The following is a 17,689-nucleotide window of genomic DNA, read 5'->3' as shown; positions in this document are numbered from 1 at the left end:
ATATCGACGGCCTTGTGCATTGTGTATCTTGCGTGATGCGAGGGAATGTCCTTAGGCAAGATGCTTTGTTGTCTGTATCTTGCACGGTCGGTATGCGCAGGGGCGGTGTTCGTGTTATAAATGATCGGGCATCCATCAGACAAGTCCCTGCGAGACTAACTGCGAGCTGCCATCCGACCTGAGTATTATGAGGTAACAGTTGTAACGAGTGTAAGGAGTACCTGAAACCTTGTATAATTTGGATCTAAACCCCATCATCATAGACCGTTGGACCGTAACGACCCAGGCTTGTCAATCATTCTCGGATGCCGCCCATACCAATTCCCGCCTAGATGTACAAAACAGATGCCGTGGAGTTCTTCGAGCCTCATGTCTTCTCTATCTTCTACTTGCGCCCCGTAGGCTCACCGCAGTGCCTCTACCGATATCCGACATGAGCGGGCAATACTTTTTCACCATTGACGATACTTCGACGGCTCTGACTTATTTGCCTTGGGGTAAGAGTCCCTTGCCATGTCGCAGCCAGTCTGTTCACCCTCAACCCGCATTTTTAGGAGAAGGGGCCGGAGGGGGTGGATGGAAGCAATATTTCACAGGTTCTGGTTATTTTCAAGCAGGTGAAGACCCCGGCGCTGCAGGTCAAGGCCAAACATACCACGTCACTGGTGACGGCAATTCGAGTGTGTCATTCAACTTCTATGGTAATGCGCCTCCCACCTCCACCGTCATATAGTGCGCTGACTAGGACATCAGGGACCGGATTCACACTCTTTGGAACTGCCAACTGCAGCTACCAAGTCACAGTTGATAGTCAGACAAGTGACCCACAGCAGCAGACGTCTGGCGACGTACTGTATACCCAACCCCAGCTTAACCAGGGGATGCACTATGTTACTTTGACCTCTCAGATAGCTGCAAGTTCATTGGAGCTGCTGATGTTCGATTATGTCACAGTGTCAAACACTCTTCCTGACGGGTAGGTGTATCAGAAAAGTAGTATTTTACTTGCCTTTCGAAAGAAATTTACAGCGCGACCACTATGATTCCGGATGTTATCGACAACTCCAACACTACGGCCTTGGAATATTATGGCAATTGGAGCGTCAACACGGATCATCAAATCCCAAACCTCCAGCATCCACTGCCATACCACGAGACGAAAAATGAGGGCTCCGGCGTAGCTTTAACCTTCTCAGGCGCTTCCGCTGTCGCGGTTAACGGTACGAGAAACTACGGCAATTGGGTTTATTCTGTGGTAGGTGCCTGTTTAGGATTCGTCCTGAAGTATCCGTCACCCACTGTTTGGTTTAGACACTTGATGGCCAGTCCGTCGCTTCGCCCAACGGCAGCACATGGTGGATTATCCCCGATGCGCTACTTTACTACCAAGATGGCATTGATCCCAATCAGACGCACACCCTGAATATCACCAACACTAGCGCGGGGGAGAATTTCTGGCTCAATTCCATTACCATCTACAAGCCTAATAGTAATACGGACGTTGGCGTGGGGTGAGAGATGCTTCCTTAGTCTCATTGCAATGCCTCAAGCTTATAATTCACACAGGTCATCTATCTCATCGTCCGCAACCTCCAGTTCGACCAGTCCGGCCAGCTCAGCAGCGGCTGTTCATCATACCACAAACGCGGGAGCGATCGCCGGAGGAGTTATAGGCGGTCTGGCTGTCCTGGCTGTCACGATCTTCGCCCTATGGTGGTGGCTGCGCTCCCCAAGGCATGCTAATGAGAACAAGTCCCTCGACCTGGCCGAGTCTGAACATGATGCTGTTATGAGCGCCGATCCTTTCTATTCCGATGGTGCCTCCACTCTTCCGGTCACTGTCGTATCAGCTCGCGGTATGGTAACGACTCCCGGTAACCAGGAGAAACGTAGTTTGGGAGTTGAGCCGCTCACATCGGCTAGTGTTCGTTCGCTGCCTATGACTCCTTATACCGCGCGGTCACCCTCATTCTCAGTCACCTCCTTCCGGGGTTCTGAAACTGCGCAGGCACGTCCTCTACCTCCCCCTCCCGCCGCACCGGCAAATCTCCAACCCGCTGACGTTGATATGCTTGTGGAGATGATTGCACGCAGGATCGATCCCTCCGGGGATGCCAACCGCGACCCAGCACTTCCTCCACCCCAATATCGTGGTTAACGATTCTCCTATCACTCATTTACTTCATAACATTATGCCACGTCTAGTAATTCTTGACTATCCATTCTTGCAAGATGGGTGGCTGCAGACGCATATTAATATTGATATGAACATCCCAGTCGGAATGTGTTGTATGTGATTACTTGACTATACAGTCACCATGGGTACTTTACGACATGCACTAGCTCATTGACGGGCAACTTGAAGACGTTTCGAGGTGCAGTACTGATAGTTCTCAGAGGCCCTCTAGATCTGTACTGCCACGTTGAGGTAACAATTCGGAAATTAGAGCTGAAAACAAGTTTGAGACATCCTCCTCCAAATCCGAATACCTTCAAACTTGAATTCCAAATCATGAGCAGATTCTCGCGATTCCTTACGATGATGCGGGGTCCCCGGACCAGCGGCTTCGTCTAGCCCGCAGCCTCAAAAGAGACGACTTCGACTGCGATACTGCACTTGAGCAGACTGGAGCTCTGTAGCTGCATCCACAATAGTTCCCTATCGTGATAATGGTGCCGTCAGAGACAGAACTGAAGCGGGTTGATTACTTCGCCGTGACATTCCTCGTGGACAACTCAATAGAATGGTAAGAGTCTGGTTCCCAAGAACCTGGCATGTTATAGGACGTCACTGGCTTTCGCAGGATGACCCGGTTACCCCCTGGCTTCAAGCATGAGATGCGCCAACATCTATCCGAACATCCTATCATAGATCCACTGACAGGCGTTCCGTTCCTGGATCTCGAGAACTACTGTTGCGGTACTGTATACGATGCTCATCGGTGGTATTGACCCTAATGCGCGTTCAGTGCAGGTGCCCATGGCTTCTCGGCTCTCATCGTGAGTTCAACTTTGAATCTCTAGTCGGTTATAGGCCCCGGAGCGACCATACTTTCAGGAAACATCTGTCGGAGAGGGTACCAAGCACTATACACTCTTTGACACAGGCCCGGATTCACGATCCCTAGTGAGGAACGTGGAGTCCCTGCATGTCCCTATTGAGCAGATAGACCGGGTCATATTGTCCCATTGGCATGCGGACCATTCAGGCGGTCTGCTTTCCTTCCTCAGACTACGCCAAAAAGCAGTCGCCGCAGCGGCTCATCATGGGAGTTCTGATATTCCACAAGAAATCACGATTGATCTCCATCCGAGCCGTCCGGTCGCTCGAGGCATAGCACCTCCCCCGAACCATGATACAGTCATAGCTCGACTGCCGGCAGACCCCACCTTCGCAGAAATACAGAACGAAGGTGGAACGCTGGATGTGAATGACGTCGGCCACGTCGTAGCAGACGGTACTGTGTATGTCAGTGGGGAGATCCCTCGTATTACCGACTTTGAAGGCGGCCTCCTTGGTGGGATGCGATGGACCGAAGGCCACTGGTTACCAGAAAACGTAAGCCCATCCGCATAAGTTCTTCGACCTTCCATCTGACATTAGCAGCACATAATGGACGAGCGCTATGCTCTGGTTGATGTTCTAGGGAAGGGTCTTGTCATCTTCACCGCGTACAGCCTTCCGTTCACCGCTTGCGTATCACTGACATTGCTTTGAAGGTGCTCCCATGCCGGTGTAGTCAACGTAGTCCGCGACGCTGTGTCAAAATTCTCCAGACCGGTGTACATGGTACTGCCTTGATATTTACGGGAGCTTATTACTAACCCTTCACCAGGTTATCGGAGGTTTACACCTCGCTGGGGGTGAGCTAGAAAGCCGCATAGCCCCAACCACGGAGTTCCTAGCTGAAAAATTGAAGCCTGCGCCCGTGTACGTGCTTCCCATGCACTGTTCGGGATTCGCGGCAAAGACGGCTCTCCGCGAAGCGCTTGGGGAAGGCTGTGTTCCTGCAGGCACCGGGATCAAGTTCGAAGTGATAGGAGACGCAGAGTTCGACGAACGTCTTCCAATGCCTATCATTGACTGAGGGTATGAGGAGTTGTGATTGCAAGAGAACACGTGTGATTAGTGTAGCGACTTAGCGATAGGATGAGCAAGAACATAGCTGTACGCATAGCGATCATTCATACATCAAGCACCGTACAAATAGGTCTACAAGAACTCGGCCAGTCATCCCCCATCATGATCAGTAATAGTCTTTATCCCGTCTCTAAGAATGAAGTCAGGTCACGCTACTCTATGCACTACAGCGCCATCACTCACAATTTTGGCACGCGCATACACACCAATCGGCAGGGCGGGCGGGTCTTCGTACGCCAGCTCAGAGTCCACATACTGCGTGTAGTGACTTAGTTGAGTAATATCTGAAAGAGTTGAGAGGCTTTGATACTCACAGTGACCTCCGTACTCCGAATGGTGGTCTTCTGGATTTGGATGACATTACCGGGATCATAGGCTTTCAGCTCCATGGTCGACGCGGGGATACTATGCCTGGGACTTCTGAATAAGGACTGGCGAGCATTCAGCCTACGAATGAGAAGGGTGAGAATCGGGCTGAACGAAGTTGAGGAGCAGGGTTACGTCGCCAGTAACGTATTGACGTAGAGTTTTGAGAGGTTAATATTGAGAGCCCAGTGGGCGAGATTTGAGTTACCCATCGTCCAGAACGTAGCGAGGTCCGCGAAGGCGACACCACTGATTTTTGTCCACACATGCGTCAGTGCAGCTAGTGACAATTGATACATGTCCTGCATACCTCGTGAGAATTGCGGTATTGACGACCAGGACTATCAACTTGGTGACCATCGTGTCCGTCCTGTCGGGCACAGTGAGTGATTAGTTCAGGGAAATTTCAAACGCGGCGCTTGACTAACTCCTTGATACCGATGCGGGCGTTGTACAATGTATACGAGAGGAGCGCAGCCATGAGCACATCAACGGTTGCCGTGGAGGCCAGCCATGTTCCTATGATTGCCTACGTTCCAAGGGCATACGTGAATAAAGACAGCTCGCATGTGAATACTTTCCTACAGACCGTGCAGTGCCGGTACAACGAAGGGTTGCCGATGAAAACCATGCTGTATATACCATAAGCAATGAGAAAGACAGTTGGCCGACATGCTCGACGTACATAACAGTGCAGGCCAGACCGCACGCCAGGGGAAGGACAGCCAGAACACCCTGTGCAACTGGAGTCAGGCATTTGGATGTTATCCACAGCAACGTTGACCTACCATGAAGGTGGCCGCGACTCTTTGCCATAAAGATCGATTCACTGGAGCATCCTTAATGCGATATACGACAAAGTAGTGCGCGGGGACGTACATATCCAGATGCGTCGAGCGATGAAGCTGGGGTGAGGCAAAGTAAGATTGAACGCTTGCACCGCGACGAACCAGCGACGCGACTTACCACTGAACAATGAAGGCAGTTATGGCAGTCAACGCTATGGTAGACTAAACATCGTGAGTTAGGCCGAGCTGGTACAGTATTTTCAGGACGCGGTACTCGCATTGAAACTCCATGCCCTTGGCCTCATCCCAGCCGCTTGATTGGAATCCTCTATCAGAAAGTGCCATAGCATGTGGCCCGTGAAGATACTGTGCACCGTATCGATAAAACACAGGAACGCAACCTAAACAGAGCCGTGTTCAGTTTAAAAGTACAATAGATATGTTCAATAACGCGTACCAGTGTCTTCAAGACTAAACCATCCTCTGGGTAATTCTCATAGTAAAGGTATGTCTGCACTGTCTGTATATACGGAAGAAATCCATCTCTATGTTGTGCGTCCACCACTGATAGTTGGGCCGCACCTGCATGCCGAAAAGCCTGGGTGCCCTTCAGCAGACGATCATACTGCATAAAATTACAAGCACTCGCCAGAACGAGATCAGCCCACCAACCAGCAATGCGCCCGACGTCGCAGCTACCGTTGGCTCGCTGGACGACATGTTATCCTCGTGGATCGCAAGCAAGAGGCGAACGACAGAAGTGGCTCCCGCACAATATGCAGCGGACGGGCTAGTGCGGACTTCGGAGAGGTGATCTGACTCCGCCATTACCCCATTTAATAAAGGGATCTATGCGATGTCAATTACCCTGTGTTCTGTCCCTGACATGCTGTGGATGACGCTGGAAAATCATCGATCTCGACTAACCGGAGGCCGGTACGGTGGCAGATATGCGGCATACCATTCCAACTTGAAGCCTCAATGCGACTGCAGTTCTCTTCCACAACGGAATGCCTTCGAAGTCATTCCCCCGTGGTTAATATGGTACAGCTTTCTATTGTTCTGCAGCTTTGTCTGCCATAAGACGTTAGTAACTACGCCCGCATCCTGGAGGTTTTCGGAGAAGCGTGGGATGTCGATCTTAGCGGAGCCACATCTGTTGCGATCAAGATGAGTTCGCATTGGTGCCGAGCACTCGTGTCGCTGGGGTGCCTTTTGTTTCCTACTGTACTGAATGTATTCCAATCGGGAGACTGTCTCACTTGTACAATTATTTCGGAACAGCTGAATGTCCTTATGAATGCCTATGCAGGAGTGAAGCGAAAGCGCGTGTGGTAAAACATACCGCAGAACGAAAAATACAACAAACTCATAGCTACAGAATCTATGAAGACATTAGAATACGACGGAGCATCTCATCCCCCTATCCAGTCAAATGTGCCACATATACCTCAATCCACAGGTTCACTCCAAGACCCAGGCAGATGCGATCCAGAATTACCCTCTGGATCGGACCGCGACCTTGAGGGCCCCGAAGAGCCACCCCCGCCGTTATTGCTATGCTGCAGCGGGTTCAAATGCGACAGCAAACTGCTGAGGAGCCCGCCACCGCCACCGCCACCGCCTTGTGAGCCACCTGAGCCTGGTGATCTCGGTCGGTTATTCGAAGGACTCCCTGGTCGACTGCCCGGGCCGCGCGAGCCGCCTGCTGGTGGTGACCCTGAACTGTTCTCATTATTTTGAGGAACGAGGGCAAATCTAATCCCATCGGTGAGAGGGGGCCGAGCGTAGATACGAGAGACTACTTACCGGCATACAGGACATGTCCCGCTGGATTTCAGCCAGGGGAGGATGCAGGGTTCGTGAAATGGGTGTTTGCAGGGTAGTGTCACCACTATTTGTTCATCGGGATCCTCCGTACCGAGCTTGAACTGCTCTTTGCACACGGCACAATCCTTCTCGAGTAACGGTGCTGCAAATAGATTAGTGCGAGCTTCAGTGAGCTCTCATGCACACTCACATCCTTCTTGTAGAACCTCCCTCGGCAACTTGGCGACGACATCTTCGGGCGCGGGAACAGGTCGATGTGCATTGGAATTCTCCATCAACTGAGTCATGATCTGATCCAATGCTGTTGCCCGCAGGCGTCATTCAGCGATATAAGACAACTCAACTTCCGGACTACGTACCTTCCTGACTGAACACATAATCACCCCATCTCCCGCCCTCCGCACCGCCAAACATCGGCCCAAAGAGCCCACCCAGCCCACCGAGTGGATCACGGCCCCCGGGCTGCCCAGGTCTCTGTGACAGCATTGATATGAGGTACTGCATCATCAGGTTCCCGGCGATCCCGTTGTCGGGGTCATCGCCCATGGTCCCACCATTAGCACTGTTTCTCCGCATGAACCTAGATACACCAGGTGGTTTAATGCTAGGTAGGGGTATCAGAGAGGGCTATGCGGCTTACATAGGAGGGCCGCCATTCAAGCTATCGCTTGACCCTGATCGGCCTAGTGTGTTCGGTCCACCTATGATGAAGGTGCTCACACCTCCCGGCCGTCTACTACTGAACTCAATCCGAACGCCACCCTAAGTGCAGAATTAGGTGTTTTCCCCCGTCTCAGTGCAGAGAGGATAGACACTCACCCCGGCTCTTGATGCAGACGTATCTGGGGACGAGGGCCGTGGCGCAGGTGATCGGGGTCGCGGGTGAGCCAGTAGATCATGCAATCCTACTACAGAGTGAAACAGTTGAGCGGTGAATGCGTGTCTTTGGCCATGCATTGTACGCACTGAGGAATTGGTCGAATTCCGGCACGTCACCCCCACCAGGCAGTCCGGGCGCGGTGAACGCTCTAGGGTCGTCCTGGGGATTCTCAATCTACATTCCATGAAGCATTTGAGTAATCGAGTACAAGAATCAATTGCAACACGGTGTGGACGCACCCTTTCTACGAAACTCCCATGGCACGACGCGCATATCGGGTCTGGTTGCTGCACGATCGTCGCACTCAGCACCTCCTTTTACATTCAATAGCGTACTCAACGTTACTCACCATCAATGGCCTCATTTCAGCATGGCACTGTCGCATACATCGGATGGTTATCGCCCCGCCACGAGAGACCCTCTATCGGGAGTAGCAGTATTCACCTCATGACAGTACCACATCGGCTCCCTCGACGCCATCTTGTCAGCTTCGTGTCAAATCTGGCGGTGCCCGGCTCTAGTTCGAATACGCGCTGGTATGAGAGTCAGGAGCAAGATGTATATCGGTGCCAGTGCCGTGTCGGCGTCTGCCAGGCCATTGTAAGCTGAGCTTTAACGCTTTAACGCCACCGGGGCAGGGACCGGTGACCTCACACGTCGCACGCCGGGATTCGCCGAGTTACCTTCTTTCTGCCACTCGTTCTGTGCGGACGCTGTAGAATCGCGCGGGTGCTGGACGACACTGGAATTAGAGCTCAGTGAAATACCCTGAGTTCTTGGCAGCGGTTAATAACAAGCTGTAATTAACAGGTTAATTACTTGTCAATATCTCAGGGTCGGATTTCCCTTGGTTAATTACCCTGAACCGGGTATTCGGGACTACCAGTGGGACATGGTTGTCCAAGGAGACTCTGGGCAGTGTCGGGGTGTATCTGGTGTTTCGTGAGCAACTACAAGCCACTCTACGGAGGACGAGACAGTCATGCCACCTACTGTCCAGGCAATGAGGTTGTTTTCGTCGTGTGCCAAGCCTGGTCTCTCATGCATTGCAGCTGCTCGATGACTCGGACTTGTTCCTCACAGTACTGCTCCTACAAAGGCTTTCAAGTGCTCCAAAGAGAAGGAGAACATGTCTCTACATTTATTGGGGCCTGAGGGACGTGTTTTACGAGCACTGACTCGAATGGGGTGTCGAGGACACGGAATGTGGCCAAATGTGGCCTTTTGGTTATTGACAATGTTAATTACATGTTAATAACTACCATTTTTGTTAATAACGTTGATAACGCTGTCGAGAACCCAGCGGAGAGTAATTCACCGAGCTCTAACTGGAATGTGAACTTGCCCCATGGATAAAAGACTGTATACACGAGTCGAACGCGTATGACAGGATTGATCTTGGATCGAAATCCTGTAAGTTGTATGCTGGAGGCCTCGTGCTCTTTGACAGTGTGCCTTTCGGTGCGATACTCTTGAGACTGGTCGGGGGTGATCCCTAGGTTCTCTACTGAACTCCGGGTGCCCGCTTTGCGCGAGATGGGCCTCAAATAGCTATGGGATTGCCAGTTATTCTTGTACAGCTTATCCCGAGGATCAACTGCAGCAATGATACATGATCGAGTGCCGCTGCCCCGGCAGTGCGAGACGTGATTCGTATGCCTGCCCTTGCGAGATGCTGATGGAGTTGCAGTCTCCGGAGTAGATTTTGAGAAATCGTGGATGCGGTAGGGAGGGTTTTCGCGATTGGAATAGCAAGGCCGGTCCACTTACTCGGATGAATAACATACCTATTATGCGTCTTCGCCCCAGAACATGCCATCTTTCTGTCAGTTGAATATATGTTTGACATACAAAGTCCACGATCTGTCTCCCGCATGCCCACAAGCCTCGTATGTTTGAGCTTCATCACCATAGCTACCACGTTACAGGCTAGACAGGGTGGAGCATCATGATCCCTTTGCCAGACTATGCGGAAGACATCATGATATTGACCGTAGATTGACCGTCCTATTATTGCTGGTCATACTACTTGTGTACGGCGCTGGCATCCGAGTTGGAACTTGGAAGATAGCAGTTTCCCGCGGCCCCTGCTTTTGGGTGCAACCGTCTCTCTTTCCCCTTTCCCGCAGTGTCTCAGAATCTCAGGTTTCGTGGTCGCTGGGAAAGCTTCGTTCCTTTCTGAACACGCCGACCGAGTGCTGCCAGGCATCGGTGTTTGCTGTAAGGACGTTGGGGAAGGACTGGAAAGATTCGTACGTTCTCCAGTTAGCAGGAACCGCTTTCTCAACTAACTTCCATGATGATTCATGTATTTCGCGGTCATTTTTGTCTATGAAGGCGTAATAGAAAGAGATATTCAGCTTACTCGAAGGGATAGTTAGTGGGAACGAGGACGACTTGTACGTGAATATCCGCGGTTCGGGCATGCTTGCCCTGCTCAACCACTGTAGCCTAATGCTATCGCCGTAAACCGCATTCACTCGCCACGACTCTCTTTTACCAAGGCCGATCACACACTAATAATGCCTCCACGAGCTTCTCGGTCCTCGTCGCTCCCGCCAGAACCCTCGCCGACACCGACATGGCCGCCCCCGCGAACTCCGTTACCCCCGCACCGACTCGCGAAACTCGCCAACGCTCTCGGCGTATCCATTCCTTTACCGGCCGGCTCGTCGCCCAACCAGTCTGCCTTTAATCTCTCTGCCAGCCCGAACACATCTACTTCCTCTCTTTTCCCGGACAACCATCGACGCTCGCCCACGCCCTCTGCTGCGTCCACCTACTCGACCTATGGTGCCCAACCTACTTCCAAGTTCTTACTGCACGTCATACCCCCGATTCATCTTCCTCACGACTCGGAGCAGGGCGACTACTCGGACCTTGCCCCTCCGCCTTCTCATGCTTCCGGCTATCACACTCAGTTTAGAAGGGGGACGCTTGTCCCGCTGTACCCGACACTACAGAGTCAACTCGGCGCGATTGCGAAGGAGTACGCTCTGCCAAGTACGGTGGGCATGATCCTGTACCTCGTCTCCACCACACCGCGGAGGCAAGGCGCACTTAGTCCTCAGCAAAGTATCGATATGGGTCATGGAGGTATGGAGGGCGAGGAGCCGGGCCCGAGGCTGTCCGAGGAAATATGGAAACTACTCTGGTCAAGGGTCGCGAGGACAGAACGAGAGGAAGCGGGACTTGGGCAGGGTTTCGGTCTGGGATTAGGGCTCGGGAGCAACCCATCCCAGGACGGTGGTTTACGGACACTGATGACTCCTCTACGGGTGGAGACGCCCCAGCCCCTCACTGGATATCCCGCTACGCCGTCTCCGTCGACTCCCTCTTCTACATCTGATCTACGTGCCAAGTCGAGCATTCGCAGCGCGTCACAGTCCGAGCACGAACCCGAGACGCCTGACTCCTCCGTCTCGCCGAGTGCAGAGGGCCCGCTCGACCCCCGCGCGGAGTCTCTTGATCTCCCGGGACTGCATTCCCCATCATTAATCCCAATCCTGGCGAAGGTCGAGTTCGACATCGACCGGCGGAAGGCCCAGTGGTACGAACCGTGGATACGGAGCCGGCGGAACAACCTCGCGCGGCGGGCCGACAGCCGCGCGAGCAGGAAGCGGGCGGACTCGAAGGACACGGACGCGTCGGAGGCGCGGACGCCGCTCGAGCTCGAGCTGGTGCGCGGGCTGCAGACCGCGAGCCCGGCGCCGAGCTTTGCCTTGGGGAAACAAGGTCGCAGGGCGGTTGATGTGGAGGAGGATGATGGGCAGGTGAGCGATAGCGACCATGAACTTGAATTTGAATCACCGCGTGGGGGATATCTTCCACTTTCCGATTCTGAGCCCCAGGATGGCCATGTTTCTTCGTTTTCACCTTCTCACTCCGACCTCGATTCTGAGGAAGAAGAGGAAGAGCCCACTGCTCCCCTGGCACGTTCAGTTTCTACCATTCACGAAGCCCAGGACCCGCTTGAGGATGTGTTTGGGTCTGACGCTGATACATGGGCTGACATTCACGCCGACCTGCAGGCTGGGACCCAAAGGCGCAGACCGAAGATCCCGAACGACCCTGATCTCGCCCTGGATGGTGCTACCTTAGCGGAACAGGAAGAGAGCGAGTACGATGATGATCAAGATGATACCGTGCAGGTTCAGGAGTTGTGGGAGGAGAACGGTCGACCCCGGCTTTCAGTTAACATCCCCGACTCACCACCGCAGCCGGGCAGCAAGCGCACGTCATCTCCGAAGACGGCCGCGACCATCAAGAAACACGTTCCCCCACCACTTGATATCCCACCAGTCCCTGGCGATTTGGCGCTTCCGGACAACAGTCCGCTGCTCCCTCTTAGTGGCGACTCTAGTAAGTTAGCGTATCTCACGGGAGAACAGACGCCATCGGAGAGCGAAGGCAGTTCGCGGGATCAGTCCGCGGAACGACAGGAGCGAGAGGCCCGGGTGCGGAGTCCTACGGACGAACGCAGGGAAGGCGTCGTGTTTGAGGACCTCGACCTGGGTCTGGACGTGAGCGTTCTCGGGCCAGACGACGAGGTGCGTATCCCCCGGTGGCCCATCAATAGTTGACGGTTTTTGATCCGGGTTTCATGGCAGTATGATGAGAATGATCCTTATGACCGAAGGAAGAGCCAGTACTTAATGCGGGCGAAGCTGGACGAGATCGAGAAGGTACGCGCGTGCTGCTGCTGATGCGGACTCCGACTCACCAGGTGTGGTTTGTGCGGCAACAGGCTTTGGCATCACTGTCGCCGCGGCGGATGGAATATGAGCTGCCTGAGGAGGGGCCCGTCCCCCCTCAGCGGTCGTCATCCCTTGGGGCTGGGAGTCTCGCCCCTCCGGCAGCGAACGGACTAAGACCGCGCCAGACCGATAAACCACTACCGCCGTCAGGAGGACGTGTAGGGTGAGTTATCATGGATCTAGATACCCTAGTCGATGCAAATCATATGTGCTTAGTCCCGGAGAAGCGGTCTGGCCAGCGGTCCCGTACTCGGTTCTAGCGACAGAGACGCCTGAAGAGACTCCGACTGAACCAGCACTGCCCCGCTTGACTGTTAACGGGGTCTCGAGAGATGCGCCAAAGATTTTCCATCGACAACATTCCTCTGCCAGCTCCAGCACGTCCGAAAGCGAAAAGCGGAAACGTGAGCTAGAGGAGGAACAGGGCCAGTATCCCGGGCTCACACCCCACCTGAAGCACAGCGTGAATTCACCCGTGATTCCCTTGTCGCCTGATCCTTTTGGCAGATTCCCCTCCGCACCTGCACCCACAGTACAGACAAGAGATTCTCAAGCGTTCTCAGATGGTCGGGAGAGTAGTGAATATAGTCAATCACGGGCACCATCTAGCAGGTTCTCTAGCGATTCTATAATCCAAGAGGAAGAAGATGGCAAGAGCCTCAAGGTAAATGGCGGCACGACGTTGGTGAGCGTGAAAAGCATCAAGAAGTTCTGGAGAAAGAGCAATAAGAATTCGGTCTCCGGCTCCTCGTCATCTGCTCCGAATGGTGGCAGGCTTTCTCCTCAGACACCACCAATACCTGGTGGTCGCCAAGACATGATGCCTCCCCCGAGGGTGCCGAATGGCCTCCAGTCGGCGCCGCCCTCTGGGTATCCTCAGCAGAGACAGCCCGCCAGAAGGTCTGAATTGGATGCGGTGCACTTCAATCAAGAGTCGCCGTACCCTATGCCGGTACGACGTGCGTCCCCGTACCCAGCCCGTCCTACACCCTCGCCCCAGTCTTACTCCCCTCAACCGCCTTCGACCCCTTTGCCATCTTCTGGCCCGAGCACCCCTGGTGTTGAGCCACCGCAAGCACCTTCTAATACACCAGGGGAACGGGGGAGTGTCAGGAAGTCGATTCTCAAGTCCTGGAAGTCATCGTCGATGCTGTCCAGCAAATCTGACACGATTCCGGAGAATTCACGACCTCCGTCAACTGAACTAGCGGAGGGTGCGCGGAAGCGTCGGCCAAGTATCCTGGGACTCGGCTCTGCTTCTAAGACTAAGGGGTCTATCTCTTCATTCAATGAGATCCCCCCTAGTCCTAACTTGCCCGAGCAGTATGCCACTGCGAATGCTACGACTCGTGCTGTTCGGCAATCTCAGTCATTCAATAACGGGGCTTCGAGGGCCCAGTTGACGCCTACTCCGACGTCTTCGTTGCAAGCGTCACCACCACGACGGTCACCTTTGGGATCAAATGGTCCATCCCCACCCGGCTCGCAGCGACCATCCTACGAGGATGATGATGCTCACAGCTTCGATACCTCAGAGTTCGAAATGGTATCTCCGAAGATGGACCCACATAAGTCGTTGAGCTACCCTTACCATGGGCTGGATCAGCGGGACTGAAACTACTCACGACTCAAGCTTGGTTCCTCTCTTGTCAAATGCATGCTGTAATTTAATGGTACATATATTGGTCACTCATCGTCTTAGAAAATTAGGTAGTTACGTGGAATGTTTATCATCTCTTCATCTTGTCATTATTCTTCGCTTCGCTTTCGCTGTCGACATCCTGTAATCCACATTGTAGTTATCAATGCTATATAGGTAGCATGGCATCATAGATTCCGTCGCGGATGTGTGCATCTGGACCACAGAAGGACATTCAGAACTGGTGCTCGGTGGAATCTGCTCCGATCGACGACGTAGCTGAGGAGCCCGAGGAGACAGTATTCAAGATGCGATCGATATAGTTTGCGCCACTCCTGGTATTCAAAGCGACAGCGGTCAGTTGACGGCAAAACAAATGAGGAGAGGCGCCAGGGAAGGCGTACCATTTCTGATGTGTGAGCACATCGCAACCGATTTCCTTCTCCTTGCGTTGCACGAGTTCGACATAGGCGAGCATGCCATCCTCTTTGTATCGGCCGGCAAGCTCAGCTGCGTATGCGGTGATTAATCCCATGGCACCTATCGGCAAGTGACCAGACGTACCCATTGAAGCACCATTACTGTGTAAGCCGGCCAAAGATATCAATTGGAGCACGAACCCTTCCTTGCCCAGTTCATTCGTGAAGTTCTTTAGATCGGTATCTGGACGTCACGGTCACTCCGCTTAGATCGACCTACGCGGTAATGGCGATGCCCTCACCATTGAACCCATGTGCACTCCAGTTGAAGCTGGGACTCAGATTGTACACCAACCACTTGCCAGGATACTTCTCCCGGATCTTCCTCGCGAAATAGCGAGCTTGTTCAAGGTCGGGTGTCTTTGTTTCCAGCCAGACGAGGTCAGCGTAAGGTGCGTAGGTCAAGGTCCGCTGGATAGCACACTCCAGCCCACCGGTGAAGTGGTAGTAACCCTCCCGAGTTCTAGGCACTGTGGGATGCATCAGACTGAGCGCGGTGCAGACATGTAGTTGTTGCGGAGGACATACAATCCCAGTCCCAGCCGACCCATTCGCCGACTATGTCTCGCGCGATTTCTCGTGCTTCGGGGTTGGACTTGCCGCTGGAAGCGTCCAAGAACTTAGCATAGGCGTCTTTCTTGGCTGCAACCGAGATCGAAGACGTAGACTCGATAGCCTGCTGCACAGCTGCCGACGAAAGGTAGGTATGTAACGCACGGATCAAGATGTCCTTGGCATAAGCAAACCGACCTTGACCAAAGGTGACCAACGGGTGCGAGTCCATCCACTCCTTCTCGACCTTATCCACCTCCTTCCCGCTAGCGCCCCGCATCTCCGCCTCAGCGATGACATCAGCCAGGCCCTTCTCTCCCCGATTCTTCGTCACGACGCCCTTGACGAACGCGGCGTCCGCACGGTCGACGGTGCTGGATATGAGCTTGCCCGACTCGGCGTCGGTACGGGCGATCAGGAGCATCGTTGACTGGAGGATGTCCAGTTGGAAGCGGGAGGCGATGAGGCGCGAGACGTGCGTTGAGGTTGGGACGAGGACCTTTCCTGCGAGATGGCCGCACTGAAGGGGATATATGATTAGACAACGCTTAACAAAATGCAGAACCAGGAGGAAGGGATGCAGGGGAAGAGGGGTTATTTGTCGTGATGAAGTACAGCATAGTAGGAGTAACGGGTGATTTCACCATATCCCGCGCTCGTCGCAAAATTCGTATAAAAAGGAAACTAACTGCGAACCGTGTCCAGCAGTAGAGGCGTAAAATGGCTAGGCCACATTATACCCCAGTCTAACCTCGAGAGTGACCCAACGCATAGGCATGTCATGGAAGGAGTCGTTCTGAAAGCGAAGAACCAACTCCGACCTCAGATAGGAGAGCTATGCTGCCCTGTCCGGTGTCATGATGGCCACCGTGAGTTGCGATCATGATATCTCCTCCGTCAACACTTCATCCGGAGTTTACCTTCCAGACAAGTTGCCGACGGCGGAGATATAGAAACGTTCGCGGCGGATGGAACAGCATGCGGTCCTTTCTAGTATGCCTGAAGAATTCTGGGGAGCATTCCAGGGGTAACCTCGAGCAGCGTGTACGACGAAGGGACGATTCAATGGCAGAGCGACAATAGAGGCTATATGGGGAACGCAGAGCACGGAGACAAGGACCACTAACCTTCTTCCCTCCGTGGAGTTGGTCTTCAAGATGGATGCCGGCGGCTCCCTACACGAGAACGGTAAGTCAGACAACGGCATCGAGACTTAATTCACCCGCCGATTCAGCGAATAACTTGACAAGCTTCATAACAGCGGAGGTGCCGCCATGCCTAGACCACCGGTGAAGATAACATGCGATATGCTGTCAAAATGGGGCCTACCCAGTGTCAGCATCTGCAATTATGGGTCGCAGATAGTCAATGTACGGCATCTTGGCGCGTTCTCCCTCTGAGGCATTGAATCGTTCGTCATAATGCTTCCTGTCATGCAGCTGCTGGGCGCGGAATATACGATGCACCTGATTGGGAACCGTAGTGTACGGGTAGTCTCTAACGTAACACCAGTAGTTTAGGAAAGTAGGGCAGCCGCAAGTATTCCAGAGCTCACCCCAGATCCGGGCCGACTTCGTTGTTACCTGTGGTTAGCAGACTACTGCATGCCCATCCGCTCACATATGCGACTTCCAGTCCTAATCTCGCTGTCTGGGTCATCTGCACCGGGTCCACTACGCCAAGGGTCTTCACCCCGACCCCTTGCTTTGACCGTTCCTCAAACAGCGCATATAGCTTGTCTGCGAGAAGATTAGAGGGAAGCGGCAGTGGTGGTAATGATCCTTGTTTAGAGACGACAGACTCCGGCGTATAGGGGCGCTGGAGAGAGGCAAAGCGGGGCAAAGAGAAGAACGAAGACAACTGCGAGACTCGCTGGGCGTGAAGCGCGCTCTCAGTAGCGGGACTGGGAGGGGTGACCGGCAACGACCAGGGAGGAGTAACCGTGCTCGAAGTCGATGGCGGCAATGCTGAGGAAGACATAGGACGAACGCAGGGATAAATGCGGAGGTGAGTACGGGTAGACTTCAGTATGCTCGACATCGTGGAAGACTCAGCGGATCGAAGTCGTCAGTTACGAGGGAATACAGACGAAGCAGTCTTATAAGAACCCTCGGCCAGCAAGGATGAAATGTAGTCCGTCGTTGCCGCGGACGATGTCCAAGACTGCCCGGTGACTTCAAGTCTTTCCCCGCATCCCCGTAGATCTCCGTTTACACATCGGACAACTCAATATATGATGCTGACCTGAACCCGGTCG

General features: G+C 53.4%; 6 protein-coding genes across 6 annotated transcripts; 3 read left to right on the top strand and 3 right to left on the bottom strand.

Annotated features, from left to right (window-relative positions):
- Positions 1–433: 433 nt before the first annotated feature.
- On the top strand, positions 434–2,158 carry GLOTRDRAFT_123864 (uncharacterized protein; the record flags this gene model as incomplete). The annotated part of the gene is made up of 6 exons (XM_007862393.1): positions 434–497; positions 555–701; positions 754–976; positions 1,030–1,255; positions 1,312–1,511; positions 1,567–2,158. The coding sequence occupies 6 exons, from the start codon at positions 434–436 to the stop codon at positions 2,156–2,158; spliced, it is 1,452 nt and encodes a 483-aa protein (XP_007860584.1).
- Positions 2,159–2,670: 512 nt separating this feature from the next.
- GLOTRDRAFT_101961 (Metallo-hydrolase/oxidoreductase) lies at positions 2,671–4,088 on the top strand (the record flags this gene model as incomplete). The annotated part of the gene is made up of 7 exons (XM_007862392.1): positions 2,671–2,747; positions 2,805–2,920; positions 2,975–3,000; positions 3,059–3,559; positions 3,608–3,672; positions 3,721–3,790; positions 3,837–4,088. 7 exons carry the CDS (start codon positions 2,671–2,673, stop codon positions 4,086–4,088), a joined length of 1,107 nt encoding a protein of 368 aa, XP_007860583.1.
- A 159-nt stretch (positions 4,089–4,247) lies between these two features.
- GLOTRDRAFT_123862 (uncharacterized protein) lies at positions 4,248–5,388 on the bottom strand (the record flags this gene model as incomplete). The annotated part of the gene is made up of 9 exons (XM_007863415.1): positions 4,248–4,271; positions 4,325–4,396; positions 4,456–4,588; positions 4,643–4,756; positions 4,818–4,877; positions 4,936–5,036; positions 5,097–5,139; positions 5,193–5,242; positions 5,296–5,388. The coding sequence occupies 9 exons, from the start codon at positions 5,386–5,388 to the stop codon at positions 4,248–4,250; spliced, it is 690 nt and encodes a 229-aa protein (XP_007861606.1).
- A 1,117-nt stretch (positions 5,389–6,505) lies between these two features.
- Positions 6,506–8,614, bottom strand: GLOTRDRAFT_118519 (uncharacterized protein). Its single transcript, XM_007862391.1, has 10 exons — positions 8,450–8,614; positions 8,355–8,381; positions 8,245–8,292; positions 8,092–8,179; positions 7,945–8,033; positions 7,766–7,887; positions 7,485–7,705; positions 7,316–7,426; positions 7,105–7,267; positions 6,506–7,053 (listed from the first exon to the last, which is right to left on the bottom strand). The coding sequence occupies exons 1-10, from the start codon at positions 8,483–8,485 to the stop codon at positions 6,747–6,749; spliced, it is 1,212 nt and encodes a 403-aa protein (XP_007860582.1). The 5' UTR covers positions 8,486–8,614; the 3' UTR covers positions 6,506–6,746.
- Positions 8,615–10,145: 1,531 nt separating this feature from the next.
- On the top strand, positions 10,146–14,377 carry GLOTRDRAFT_118518 (uncharacterized protein; the record flags this gene model as incomplete). The annotated part of the gene is made up of 6 exons (XM_007862390.1): positions 10,146–10,257; positions 10,343–10,404; positions 10,456–12,555; positions 12,616–12,690; positions 12,753–12,925; positions 12,979–14,377. The coding sequence occupies exons 3-6, from the start codon at positions 10,528–10,530 to the stop codon at positions 14,375–14,377; spliced, it is 3,675 nt and encodes a 1,224-aa protein (XP_007860581.1). The 5' UTR covers positions 10,146–10,257; positions 10,343–10,404; positions 10,456–10,527.
- Positions 14,378–14,636: 259 nt separating this feature from the next.
- GLOTRDRAFT_31405 (isocitrate lyase and phosphorylmutase) lies at positions 14,637–17,412 on the bottom strand (the record flags this gene model as incomplete). Its single annotated transcript, XM_007862057.1, has 10 exons — positions 14,637–14,736; positions 14,806–14,911; positions 14,966–15,064; positions 15,123–15,350; positions 15,409–15,522; positions 15,598–15,952; positions 16,560–16,603; positions 16,655–16,710; positions 16,762–16,929; positions 16,988–17,412. 10 exons carry the CDS (start codon positions 17,410–17,412, stop codon positions 14,637–14,639), a joined length of 1,695 nt encoding a protein of 564 aa, XP_007860248.1.
- Positions 17,413–17,689: the final 277 nt, after the last annotated feature.

This window comes from Gloeophyllum trabeum (assembly GCF_000344685.1).
Source record: "Gloeophyllum trabeum ATCC 11539 unplaced genomic scaffold GLOTRscaffold_00001, whole genome shotgun sequence".
In the NCBI taxonomy this organism is placed as follows: domain Eukaryota; kingdom Fungi; phylum Basidiomycota; class Agaricomycetes; order Gloeophyllales; family Gloeophyllaceae; genus Gloeophyllum; species Gloeophyllum trabeum.
Note: the sequence above shows the minus strand (reverse complement) of the source record. Positions and strands in the feature narration are given on the sequence as shown.